This window comes from Chiloscyllium plagiosum, unplaced genomic scaffold, assembly GCF_037043375.1.
Source record: "Chiloscyllium plagiosum isolate Xiang-an unplaced genomic scaffold, Cpla_swu_hap1 HiC_scaffold_34, whole genome shotgun sequence".
In the NCBI taxonomy this organism is placed as follows: Eukaryota; Metazoa; Chordata; class Chondrichthyes; order Orectolobiformes; family Hemiscylliidae; genus Chiloscyllium; species Chiloscyllium plagiosum.
In genome coordinates this window covers 21,540,858-21,554,033 of record NW_028270172.1, presented here as the reverse complement: position 1 = coordinate 21,554,033, position 13,176 = coordinate 21,540,858, and the positions used below count along the sequence as shown (strand labels likewise).

Genomic DNA, 13,176 nt, shown 5'->3' with positions numbered 1-13,176 from the left:
ATGGGCCAGAAGGAAGCAATTGGGACTAGTTTAGTTTTCAATTTTGTTCGGCGTGGACTGGTTGGACTAAAGGGTCTGTACCATGCTGTATGACTTGATGACCAATTGTTAACCTATTCTGTGATGCAAATTTCCTGCCCAAAGAGCTTCAATTTTCAGATGTATCACAAATGCTTACCTAGCTTTCCCAGAGCTTCATACTTAAATTCAGATGTTGATGGTGATGTTACTGAACTAGAGATAATGGCTGGCTGCTGATGGAATTTAATTTCAATGAATAAAATCTGGAATTTCTGAGTAGAAGGATAGTCTCAATGAAACCATCATCAATTGTCATGATTCACTAATGATCCTTCGGGAAGCAAATCTACCACCCTTACCTGGCTGGTCTACGTGTGACTCCAGATGCATGGCAATGTGATTGACTCTTACCTGCTCTCTGAAATGGTCTCACAACGCAGAATCATAGAATACCCACAATGTGGAATCAGGCCATTTGGCCCATCAAGTCCACACCAACCCTCTGAAGAGCATCCCACCCAGAACCAACCCACCATCCTGCATTTACCATGGCTAATCCACCTAGCATGAACTTCCCTGAACAAAGTCAGAAGTCACATGTCACCTGAGGAAGGGAGCAGCAGCTATCTGCAAACTTATGATTTTAAATAAACCTGGAGGACGATAACCTACTGTCACGTGACTTCTAATTTTATCCATCCCAGTCTGACACCAGCACCTCCACATCATGGCTTTCCTGAAAGCTACAGGCAATTTAGCATGGCCAATCCAAATAACCTGCAAATCTTTGGACTGCAGGAGGAAACTGGAGCACCCAGAGGAAACTCATGCAGACACAGTGAGAATGTGCAAACTCCACACAGTCACCCAAGGCTGGAATCGAACCTGGGTCCCTGGCACTGTGAGGAAGCAGTGCGAACCACTTAGTTCAAATGCAATTAGAAATGGGCCGTGAATGCTGGCCTTGCCAAACACAACCACATGATCATAAGAATAAAAGTGGCCACTCCTGCCACAATGCCAAAATTGATCTTAAGTAATAAATAACACCCTGTGTGATGGTAACGAATGAGAGCTATCCCACCTCCACCTTCCTGATCATCTGCGGCCTTTTCAGGGTTCACTCCCAATGCCTTTCCACCACAGTCCAGCTGGGATTGGAACTGCTCTCACCTCATTCCATTGATTGCTATCCAATCAGAGCAAGGATATCACTGGTAATGGGTCCTCTCAAGGTGCCCTCCTAAGGAGCTAGCCCTGGCCCCTTTTAATTTCACATTTCCATTCTGATCCCAATGATAAGGAGCCTGTTGGCTGGCAGGGTATGTGGAGCTGCATGATGCCAACACTCTGAGTTCAATTCCTGCACTGTCACTGGGAAGGACTCTCTTTCTCAATCTTGCCTGAGGCCGAGTGACCTTCGGGTTAAACCACCACCAGGTGAAAGTGGGTACTGCAGATGCTGGAGATTCGAGTCAAGATTAGACTGTTGCTGGAAAAGCACAGCAGGTCAGGCAAAAGTGAGGACTGCAGGTGATGGAAATCCGAGTTCAGATTAGACTGGTGCTGGAAAAGCGCAGGTCAGGCAGCATCCGAAACGTCAATTTTCCTCAGATGCTGCCTGACCTGCTGTGCTTTTCCAGCACCACTCTAATCTAGTCTTAAACCAGTGGTTTCTCCCTAATGAGAGAGAGCAGCCTATGGGTCCAGTGGGAGTTTAGCCAACTTACCCAGTTAACACTTGTAGCGACAGAAGATGCACCATGTAATTTTCAGCTATGGGCAGTGTTGGCAAATTGCCTTCCACCACTTTGCTTGACCACTCTCATTGCCTAGTGCACGGTGTCACAAGGACTTAACCAGTTACCCTCCTCGCTAGTGTGAAGATGCTAGCGTGGAACACTGAACCCAGAGAGGATCTAGCTTAGGGGCATTACACACTGCGCCACAACATAACCTCAAAGTAAAACAAAAAAAAACAAATGGGGCCAGATTTTCTAACGACCTGTTCACCTTCACCTCGCTCGGCGCAGTCGAATTGAACGAGTGGGTGTAGAAAAGTTGCGGTTTCCAAATAAGAGACGGTCCGCATTAATACAGCACTGTCTGGGGCGGGATCCAGAATAAGGCGAAACTGCATTAGTCCCAGTGAGTGGGAATTAACTTTGAGCGTGCGGGGAGTGGATGCATGGGGGGCATCGGTTGGGTGGCGACCATTGGTCGGGGACACGGTGCAAAGAATTGCCCTGGTTTGATCCGCCTCTTGCTGAAAAAGTGGGCGAAGATGTGGGTTTTTTTCCCCCCTGTATTTTTGCAGAGCGCAGAGGGAGGGAGGTTGTGGGAGAGAACTGCAAGTTGCAGCGTGTGAAAATGATTGGTCTGATGATGGGCGGATATTTCCCGGGGCTGCTCAACAGAATGTGATGAGGGTGAAGACGCAATGGGGAGAAGTAACTGACGTACTGGAGTCAGGTACCGAGACCAGCAGCAGCAGCAGCAGCAACTGCTCGCTCAGCTCGACAGCAGCACTCCGGAGCTAGAGGGGTGGTGTGTTGTGGTGGGGGGGCTGCTTTCGGCTCACCAGCTGCAATATAGCTCACCTTCAGCGCAAGAAAAAAACCCTACTGATCTCCAGCGCACATACACACACACATCTCTACCAAAGCGGGAGCAGAATGCAGCATTTAACACAACAGCTCCCAAGAAGATTTCCAGTTCGGTTTCGTTAATTCGCCAGGACTTCGCAGTTGATGTCTATTTGGAATGATGGGGACCTTCCCTCTTTCTCTGGGATTCGGTTGTCTTTTTGTGTTTTGCGCTCATTTGGGTTCCTCATCCCAAGGTAAGCTTGAGCCTTTTTTAATAAATAAAGCCCCTTTTTTTATGTCTAATCTTGCCAGGGATTGAGATTAAACAGAAAGAGAGGGGGGGTGGGGTTACATGTTGTTTACTTTTTTTAAAAAAAAGCACCCTTGCTGATAATTGAGATTATTGAAATATGTTTACTCCTTTTATTTTTTTGTTGCCGTGCGAAATCTTTGCTGGAAAACGAAGTACAGAATCAGGAGAAGGCAGAAAAATAGCGGGGTGGTCAGGGATCCGGGCTGCTGGCGAGGGGATGGAGTGGGTCAGTTATTTTCAGGTGAAAAGATTGACGGCATTCGAGCCGGTAAACATGCGTCGCTCTCTCCTGCAAAGCAAAATAAACACAACAGAACAGAAACGATGCGTTCGTGTGAGAGGGCGCTTTCCGGGCAGGGGTGGGGGGATGGTGGGGGCTCTGTCTGGATGGAGCACCTCCCAAGAAGATTGCGAATCAACGGTGTAGCACAGCGCAGGCGAGTCAGGAAGAATAAAGAATTCAATGTGAAACGGGAAAGAGCGGGAAGAAATGGGGTAAAGAACAACAAGAGACAGAAATCCAGTGAAATGAAGGATAACTGGGAAGAAAAGTCCTAGGGAAAGGAAAGAATAAGTAGAAAGTGGGAGGGAGGAGAGAGAGATCGAGGAAATGAAGAGTGGGGGATAAATTTACTGTCAGTGACTTAATGTGAGGGATTACTTATGTCCCCCACGTGAGACGGTTGCATTATCTGCGGATTCTAGAGTCATTTGTATTCACTATCCAACTTGCCATTTAAAATGTATTATTATAAGTAATCATTAATGCGTGCGCGGTGGAAGAGACTAGAGAATGCGGGCTGGATGAATGAATAGATTAACACCAGCTCCTATACACACACACACACACAGAGTGAGTCCAGCTGTTGCGCGCCAGGGCGGTACGTGCCTGAAAGGGTGTGTGTGTGTGTGTGTGTGTTGGGGGGGGGGGGGGGAGGTAGAGAAGGGATTGGGGTGTGAGAGCTTTCCTTTCGGTTTCCTCTTGTTTTCACTCCTGTTTTGGCGACAGAAGTTATTCCGCGTGTTGATCGACTCCGAACGCTTGTTCTTTCACAGCCCGATTCACTGAGCTCCCCGAGAGTGTGACAGCGAGAGAAGGGGACAATGTGGAAATGGCCTGTGCTTTCAGGGGCAGCGGCTCCCCGTCCTACTACTTAGAGATCCAGTGGTGGTTCATCCGAGCTCCATCGGAGCAGGAATACAGTCCAGAGACCAGCAAGATTCAGGTACTCGGCAGTTCCGGGGAGACTTGTTCAGCCTGGCTTTTCTCTCACACTTGGCGACGTATCCTTCAAATATATAGGCGCCACATCTCACACACAGACATCCTTATACACAAACTCATCACATACTCCGTCCTGAAAACAAACCCTCTCATGCACACTGTTCGTATACTCCCTCCACACACACCTCACATACGCACACCCTTATGTACAAGCTCCCCCTAATCACACACCCTCATATATATACACTGACACACACAGACTCTTCATACACAACCCTTGCACACACACCCTCACATGCAGACATTTCACGCACTCTCTCTAACACACGTATTCATACATATTCACCATCACACAATTACTTCACACCTTCAAATGAATCCCCCTTCTCCCTTGCAAACAAAATCTTTCACATATTTGTGCATATACTCTCTCTTCCATATGCATTCTCACATATATACATCCTTTTACTATTAATGCACTCACACATATATCCTAACTCATACACACTCTCATGCACACACACATACATTCCACATATGTCTTCATACATTACCTCAGACATACACCTACACGTGGAAAAACACAGGCACACTTCAAAGACACACATTCCACGCTTCATACACAAACACATACAAATTATCTCATGTCGACACCCTTTTCAAACACATGCCAAACACTCCCTGCCACGCATATGCATGCACACCTTCACGTACATATTCCAACATACATATCTTTAAGCACCCACAGTCACTCTTATCCAAGTATACACATGCAAACACATATTCCAAAATATTTGCCCTCAAACAAACACACACAGAACCACAGTAACACACAAATACTTATAGTCAAAAGTTCCCACAAACATACATACACATATTTGCACATATGTACCATCCAACACATACATTCTATCACATTGATATAACTTCACACATGTATCCTGAACCACACTCCCTCAAGGGCACACACTCAAACCCTTGATACATTCCTTCATGCAATGTTTTACATACTCAACACACAGTCTCTCATACACATACAATCCCTCACCCACAGTCTCTCATACAAACATATAGACACTCCCCTAAATATGAATATGACCTAATAATAATTACAGATCCATACTCACCAACACATGCAATCACCCTTACACATAAGCAGGTGCATGCATGTACTGAAACAAACATATTCATAAACACATTCCCAATCTCTTACATATTCACACCATGCTTCATACAGCCATAATATGTCACCCCGGACACACAGCCTCAAGCAAACCTATGCGCACACATACCCTGTCTCTGACACTTCCACACTTCCTTAGTTCTAGAGACTACACAATTCCTTACACAAACATCTCTCACCCTCCTTCAAAAACATGCATGTGCACATGTACATACACACACTATATATACACACATCCTCTTCCACACACAAATTATCTCACACATCCTCACCTGACAGCCATATATTTTCACATAATCTCAAACTTGCTCAGCTTCTGACTGACTCCCTCGCACATACATCCATGCATACATCCATGCCAGACTCACTCAGGCAAATTGTCAGACATCCCTCCACACAAATTACTTCACACATCCTCACACAGGCCATACCTTATCGCACACCACCTTACATTCTTTCACACACTCACAGACTGCCTCACCTATACTTACACACATTCACAGACTGCCTCACCTATACTTACACACAGACTCACAGACTGCGTCATCTATACTTACACACACATTCACAGACTGCCTCACCTATACTTGCACACACTCACACTCCCCTCCCACACACACATTTTACCATACTCACCCTCACAAATGCTTTAACAGACACATATAGCCTCACCAATGAGTGCATACACTCACCCCCTCCCCCCACACACGCCTTCTTTTATACTATTTGACGATCCCAGTTTTGCGTCCATCTGGACAATTTCTTTGGCTCATTCCTGCGCGGTGATTCCATTGCAGCCTTGCGGTTGGCTGGGTTTTTGTTGGTGCATGTATCTACTCGGTGGTGTATCCTGTCCTATCCCCTTAAGGCTAACCCCATCCCCCTCCCCCCACAGAAACTCAGGCACATCAAGGAAAACCCGAGTACTGTAGGAAGATGCTTAGAACTGCACTGCCCCTTTTTTTGCGACGTGTTTCGCAATTTTGTAGCTGTGAGCCTGTGAAAGAGTGAGGAACGCTGCGGTATTGAGCAGTATTGTCCAGGAAACAAGGCGCGCCATGCGTTGAGCAGTTTGATGGGGAACGCGTGTAGCTCCACTTGAGGAGGTGACCTCATTTACTGTTTACAGAACACACAGCTCGGGTTAACATCTGACACTTCTCTCCCATCGAGGGGTCTTTGTGAAATGCATGAGCAAAAACTCGGCTGCAAATACATTTGGAAAAACCCTGTATGTTAGACAAGAGAATTATCCGCGAGTGTCATTGGGGCGGGGGGGGGGGCACACAGTGAGGGGACTGCGGTCTAAATATAAAAGAAATAGAAGGCAGGACGGAGCTCTGAGTCACTTGTTTAAAGGTCAAGGCGAATGCAGACCGTGACCACATGAAAGCATCGAGTTGGGTCATGCCTCGTCCTGAGAAGTTACCGCACTGCTGTACTGTGAAGCAGAGGAGATGGGAATAATACATCTTGTCTCATTCCTCATTCCAAAGCCGCTCCAACCGGTCAGCTTTGTAACTTCACCCCCGTCCACTTTGGGAGTGTGAGGGTGAAGGGACAGGGATGGGGGGCGATATATAACAGGCTCCAATCCGTATTGGGAAAAGTTGGTGATTTATCAGTTGCTGGATTATAGAATGATATCGACGCCCAAGGGAGGTTAGCCAAGCGTTTAACCGTCAAGGCGTAACCAGAGATGGAACCCCATCTGGGAACACATTAACACGCCCGATTTGTCACCAGAGACACCGGGAAGGTTTGAAGGGAAGCTATTTAATTCACAGCGAGACGCAGAAGGGGAAATCCAAGATTTTAACATTTTGGTGCGTAGCCATTGACAGAGAGAGAGAGGTCGTGTCAGATCAGTGTGTGTATGTGTTGGGGGATTCTTCTCCAGCCTTGTTAGAGGTTTTGTTTCGCTGGTTGATGTCTCGGCCTCACGCTGTGCTCAATTGTTTTGTCTTCATGCAGTTGGACACTTTGCCACAAAGCGAAATGATCAACGACGAGACGAAGATCAGTGTGAGTAAGAAGGGTCTGACCAGAGGCTGGGTGAAAGGGACTTTACAGCAATGTATCTCCCGCATGCAGTGCAGTGCAGCCCCAGAGGGAGGGGAATGGAACCTGTCTCCTGGTCTCAATCGCATCTCCGCGACGCGTCAGTCCCGCGGTCCCTAAATAGTTGGACCCGGGGTGTGAAGGCTGGATATTTTTGAGGGGGGAGAGATTTGAGGGGCGGGGGAGGGGCGGGCAGTGGTTTAATGGGGTCTCGGAATCGGTTTAAGGGCCGATTGTACAGCCCAGCTGCTGCCTGTCAGCGAAAACACGGATGCAGGAACACAAGGATGCTCTGTAGGAATTATGCAAATCTTGACCCCAGCAACATCGGACGGTGATTAAGACATTCATCTGGTTGGTGGCTGCCCCTGCTGGCTGTGAGAGGCGACACTGTTAAAGGAAAAAGTGCAAGTGGTTTTTTGGAGAAAAATATGAGTGTAATCAAGTCTCGCAATTGAAGTTCATTTAAATTCGATTAATTCCTAATGGAGTGGATGCGATGATGATAATGTTAATTAACAGTCTCGCTCTTTTAATTGGTCACTGTCACTGTCACATTGTCGAACGGAAGACAGGCTAGGGATTTCCCATCAGAAGTGCAATAAACTGTTTTGCAGCCGCAAATTTGATCGCCGTCTCTGTGCCCTTCGGAGTAAATCGCCATACGAGGATATCCAGTTCCCCCCAAAAGTAGCGTTCTAATTTTCATCCCCAGGACCTACCCATTTCACTAAATCTCGCCACTGGTGAAAGGCGGAGGGGAGGGGTGGGGGACACTTTCCACTCACTATTGGACCTGGCCTTGCACTTGGGACAGACAGTGCATCCCTTTCTACCTGAATCATGATTTGGAGATGTCGGTGTTGGACTGCGGCGTACAAAGTTAAAATCACACAACACCAGGTTATAGTCCAACAAGTCACAACCACCTGATGAAGGAGCAGCGCTCCGAAAGCTAGTGCTTCCAATTAAACCTGTTGGACAATAGCCTTGTGTTGTGTGATCATTACCTGAGTGAAGGGCTTATTCAAATTCTCTGCAGCACATTGGCCTCTCCTGCACAAAGGGTAGGTCCAATTCACACACAATACAGGAAGGTGTAACTTGACCATCAGCAGACATTTCGTCACTCAGAGTGTGGGATGCTCTAGCACCGGGAAACTGTTGAGAGCAGAGCACTGAAGGTCTTGCAGAAAGGTGTAAATATGGTTCTTAGGACTAAAAGGGATCAAAGGATGCTGGAAGAAAGCAGGAACAGCCATAGTCCTTTTGACTGTGAAGACCGAATGGCCCACTGTTTACAATGTTGCGATCTACCTGTGACCTGACACTTATATCTTGGCAAGACCCTGGCACTAGGGCGGCGTAGACTTGACATTGGAGCCCTTGAACAAGATTGCTACCAGCTCAGGATTGGGTTTTGTTTTTGAATTTCTGACAGATTGAGGTGAAGGTCTTTTCCTTCCTGTCGGTGGGAACGAGGGTGGTATATGTGGGGAGATTGCTGGATTCTGGTTTGTGAGCCTCTTGCCCCTGTTCCCCCGCCCTCCTCTCCCACCCCCCACCCACCCCCCTCCCTTTTGCAGACCGTCAAAGTGATGGGCAGCGACATCTCGCACAAGCTGCAGATCTCCAAAGTGCGGAAGGATGACGAGGGTCTGTATGAGTGCCGAGTGACCGACGCCAACAACGGCGAGCTGCATGAGTACAAGGCTCAGGGGCACCTGTATGTGAACGCCAGCCACGCCCGGGCCCTGCAGGCACTGGAGGCGCCGCCTCTGCCCCTGCACGATGGCAAGGGGCTGCGGGCACCAGCCGGACCGGCTGCGGCTCCTTCCAGCGAGCGACCGGGCCGGCACTCCCCCAGCAACCGAGTGGCGCACACGGGACAGACCGGAGCCACGACCAGACCCGCGGCCACAATCCTCAGGCAGAGTGCCACATCCACATCAGGTAAGGCAGGCGGAGACTACAGCAGCACTGTTAGTGTCAGCCTGGGCACATACACTCACTTCTCACCCTCATCCCCTGCACAGCCTAGGCATGCAGTATGCCAACTTTACTTACCCACACAGCCATGGATCAATGGCAGGAAGTAAGGAATAAGCTGAAAGCGAAACCTACACTCCCTTCTGCGAACTTGTACTTACAGGCGTGAAAACTAAAATGTTGGAGATCACAGCGAGTCAGGCAGCATCCCTGGAGAGAGAGCAAGCTCATGTTCCGAGTCTAGATGACTCTTCATCAGAGCCGGTCATCCAGAAAAGATGGTTGCTACCTGGCCCACTGTAATCTCCAGCATTGTTTTGTTTCCAGTTCAGATTCCAGTATCTGCAGTAATTCGCTCCTATACTTATAGGATTACAGTGCAGTAGGAGGTCATTCACCCCACACAGATATGAAGTTTCTGTATAATTCATTGATAATGTATAAACCATTGTACTGTAGTAAGAATTTGTTTAGTTTAGACAATAGGGAAGATTGTACTGGGCATTTTTGATCGAATGAGGTACAGAAAGCATTCCCTTTAAGTTGCAACTTTGACCAAGACCTCGGGTAATTTGAAAGTGTTGCCCAATCAAATACAATAGTGTGTTTTAAGTTGCTTAGGCAAAAGCAGCAGCCACATTTCTGATTTTAAAAGGCAGCATCTGGCTAAGGTTAGGGGAGATGAAAGAGCAGCCATATAATTGTTAGCGACGTTGCCTGAGGGGCGAGTATTCACCAGGAAACCAGGACCTGTAATGTATTTTTTTCAGATGTAGGCTAACAGAAAGAGCTATCTACTCATTAATCTCTCTATGTAATCTGTGTTCAGAAAGCATATACACCTGTGTACAATGTCTTAAGTAACTACTGAGGGGGAACGGAATTGAATCCAATAGCATCACAGGCCTATAAGAATCAAGTGTGAGCAGATGGCAAGGAGGCAAAGGCCTGTGAGCACGATGTATTTGTAAGTCAACATCATCATCTGGGATGGTGTTAGAGCAGGGCATGGTTCAACCAATAACAAAAGGTCACGGTGTGATGCGAGTCGCAAGGGTAATCTGGGTAATTGGAAGGATTGGCCAACACTAGCAAATCAACTTTACAATTGTTGCATCCACATTATAAAACACTACTAATCTACTATCTGAAGCATGGGATTAAATACAGTTGCCCTTTATGTCCCCAATTATATTATCTCCCTATTGAGATGGACCGTGTCTCCCTAGAATCTATGAATGGAATAAATTTGTCTAATTGTGAAAAGGCGACACTTGGCGTTTATAAGCTTGTTGTGTACTGTAATTATTACTCTGATATGTAATCAGACCCGTTTATTGCATGTACATTATGACCTACGCTTTTCTGAGAGTGTTCTGTCGTTTCAAAATCATCTTTGATCCATCGAATTGAGCTCCTGCAGCCAACAACCTCTCGAAGAAAAACACTGCAAAGTGCTCGGCTGCTCCACGGAGTCTCCGGCTGTTTGTGGTTATGATGCAACAGACCCACCGTTCTCACGCTGTTTTGTTCTTCCACTAACTCGATGTTTCCTCTGAGAATGCTGCTTCCTTCACAAAAGGCCACTCGCTGCCTGGGCCCCCCCTCTTGGGTTTGGACCAGGGTCAGCCTGTGTTGTCATATTGTGCAAATGCATGCGACGGGCGGTCACAGCAAATGCCAGCGTTACTGTGAAATAACATGTGTATGAACAACGGTATTTTTGGGAAACATAATCTTCCAGATGAGCGAATGTTTTAACTTCTTCCGCAGGTACGACGGTCGTAACTGCAAGCGACGGACTAGGTGTGCTGCTGGTTTTTTGTGGCTTTTTGAAGGGTGCTTTGCTATAGTCTTAGTGCTGACTTTTCCACTATCACTTTCTCTTAAAGCAAAGAGCGATTGGATGGTAAAATCCATGGACTGGACAGCAAAATCGACTTTAAACTCCCACCTTTCTGCACCCAATGCACTGTAATTCTCTAGAAACGGGAGCCCTTAGCGAGGCCGGCAAAGCAAGCGAGCTAAAGCGCCACTGGCGGCAGTGACCGAGGATATTCACTGCAAATGGATTTTGACATTGATAATGAACCACTCTGGGGGCAATTCGTGTGCGAGATTGCCGCTCTCGGGGCGTTCTCTTACACAAAAAAAAACCGGGCACCAGGAGGCCACCGGTGTCCATAGACCTGCCTGAAGTGCATCGGAGCCTGTCAGCTCAGCGTGGGTGCAAGATTTTAACTGTCCCCGTCTCCACATTAAAGGCACTCTGATCATTCTCTGAAGGTCTTGATTTCCACCATAACCCTCTGTGTAAGTGTGTGCAGGATTCTCGTTGCAATAGAGACACCTTCAGGACATGTGCGACGTTTCGCTCTCAGCGCCTGGATGATTCACTTTACCTGTACTAGTTTGATATATCAACCCGTTGGAAACCTCCCGTATGTGCAGAGCCGATCTAAAGCCGGATGTTTTATTGCTTCTCAATGTGCTGTCGTTAACCCCTTCTCTTCCCCCTCCCTCCCTGGACCTAAATGTCCCTTCCACCATTACAACGCTCGGTGTGACTCCAGTACGGTTTTATTTTTCCTTTTTTAAATAACTGGCTGAATCCTAATTTTAATAATACCACACTGTGTGACCACCCCCTTTATTTTTCACCCCTATTAACGTATTCACTCAAGATTCTGGACAATCGCTTATCGAGATGCAAGTTGTGTATTTAAACCAATTTTCGTACGGTCTGTGAGTCAACAATACAAAAAAAAATAGAAATTGACAGTATCCTGTGAGTGTTTTTTTTTGTTAGAGAGAGCAAGAGAATGTAAGGAATCGCGTGTTGATTTAATTTCGTCCCAATCCAATGTCATCTACTTATCATCCGAACGCAATATGACGACACCGCAAGGTACCGATTGGAAATCCTATGCAGAGGCTAAAGCAGATCGACTTAAACAAAGTCAAAGAACGAAAATATGGTTAACAAGTTATGTTCTGTTGCACTCTTTATTTCCAACTGCAAGTAAAGAAAGCCCGAAAGAGCTGAGGATGCTGTAAATCACAAACAAAAAACAGAAATTGCAGGTGCTGAGCTTTTCCAGCAACTTCTGTTTTTTGTGAACGTTTCGAACAGCTGTTGAGTCGGTTCAACTGTTGCATTAAATATTCATGTGTGAGGTGACACCGACCCATTATATTCAAGGAATTGTAATGATGTAGAAGCGTGCAATGAGCTTAATGCAATATCAGCTTCTCAAATTAAATTTCTCTGTTAGTAAACCATGACAGGATCTGGGGAATATTCAACACTCTGAACCCAACTCACTGCCCACTCATTCCCAATTTGAGGGAGGGATGCTGGGAGGAGTGGAAGGCGTTGTACGCTGAAGTAAGGGTTTGACTGCCATTAGTTCTTGAGGAAAATTGTCAGGAAGCTGGTAAACACTGGAGCAGAAGACAGGACATCTCTTTGGGAAAGGTTCACTGAGCCTCGCCGTCTTTTTTTTTGGGGGGGGGTGTAAGATTGAGCTGAAGCACTCCAGCAGCACCCCCCCCCCCCCCGACCCCCCCCCCCCCCCCATGGGTTGCCTCACTGCTGGGAGGGATAGGGGGCGGGGGGGAGGTTGCCGTTTTCTTAATGGGGCTGCCTCTGCCTCCGCTCCAACCCACTGGCACCATCCCAGAGAGGGGCTGGAAAAGATTCCACCCGCTAAACCCCAAATCAACATGACCGGGGTGGGGGAAACAAAAACTCCCTCCTTGCTCATGATCTCATTGCCGCTTGTGGGAGCTTGCT

The 13,176-nt window shown here is 47.2% G+C and overlaps 1 protein-coding gene across 4 annotated transcripts; it reads left to right on the top strand.

Annotated features, from left to right (window-relative positions):
• The first annotated feature begins 2,440 nt into the window (after positions 1-2,440).
• Positions 2,441-12,159, top strand: vstm2a (V-set and transmembrane domain containing 2A). Of its 4 annotated transcripts, none has more exons than XM_087978545.1 (5): positions 2,454-2,863; positions 3,979-4,148; positions 7,305-7,355; positions 8,978-9,344; positions 10,804-11,129. In XM_087978545.1, exons 1-5 carry the CDS (start codon positions 2,785-2,787, stop codon positions 10,920-10,922), a joined length of 786 nt encoding a protein of 261 aa, XP_087834671.1. In that variant the 5' UTR covers positions 2,454-2,784; the 3' UTR covers positions 10,923-11,129. The 4 variants fall into 4 exon arrangements, with proteins under 4 accessions (XP_087834673.1, XP_087834671.1, XP_043575293.1 ...); XM_043719358.2 differs by lacking the exon at positions 10,804-11,129 and adding an exon at positions 11,273-12,159 and having other exon boundaries at positions 2,461-2,863; XM_043719359.2 differs by lacking the exon at positions 10,804-11,129 and adding an exon at positions 11,154-12,159 and having other exon boundaries at positions 2,465-2,863.
• Positions 12,160-13,176: the final 1,017 nt, after the last annotated feature.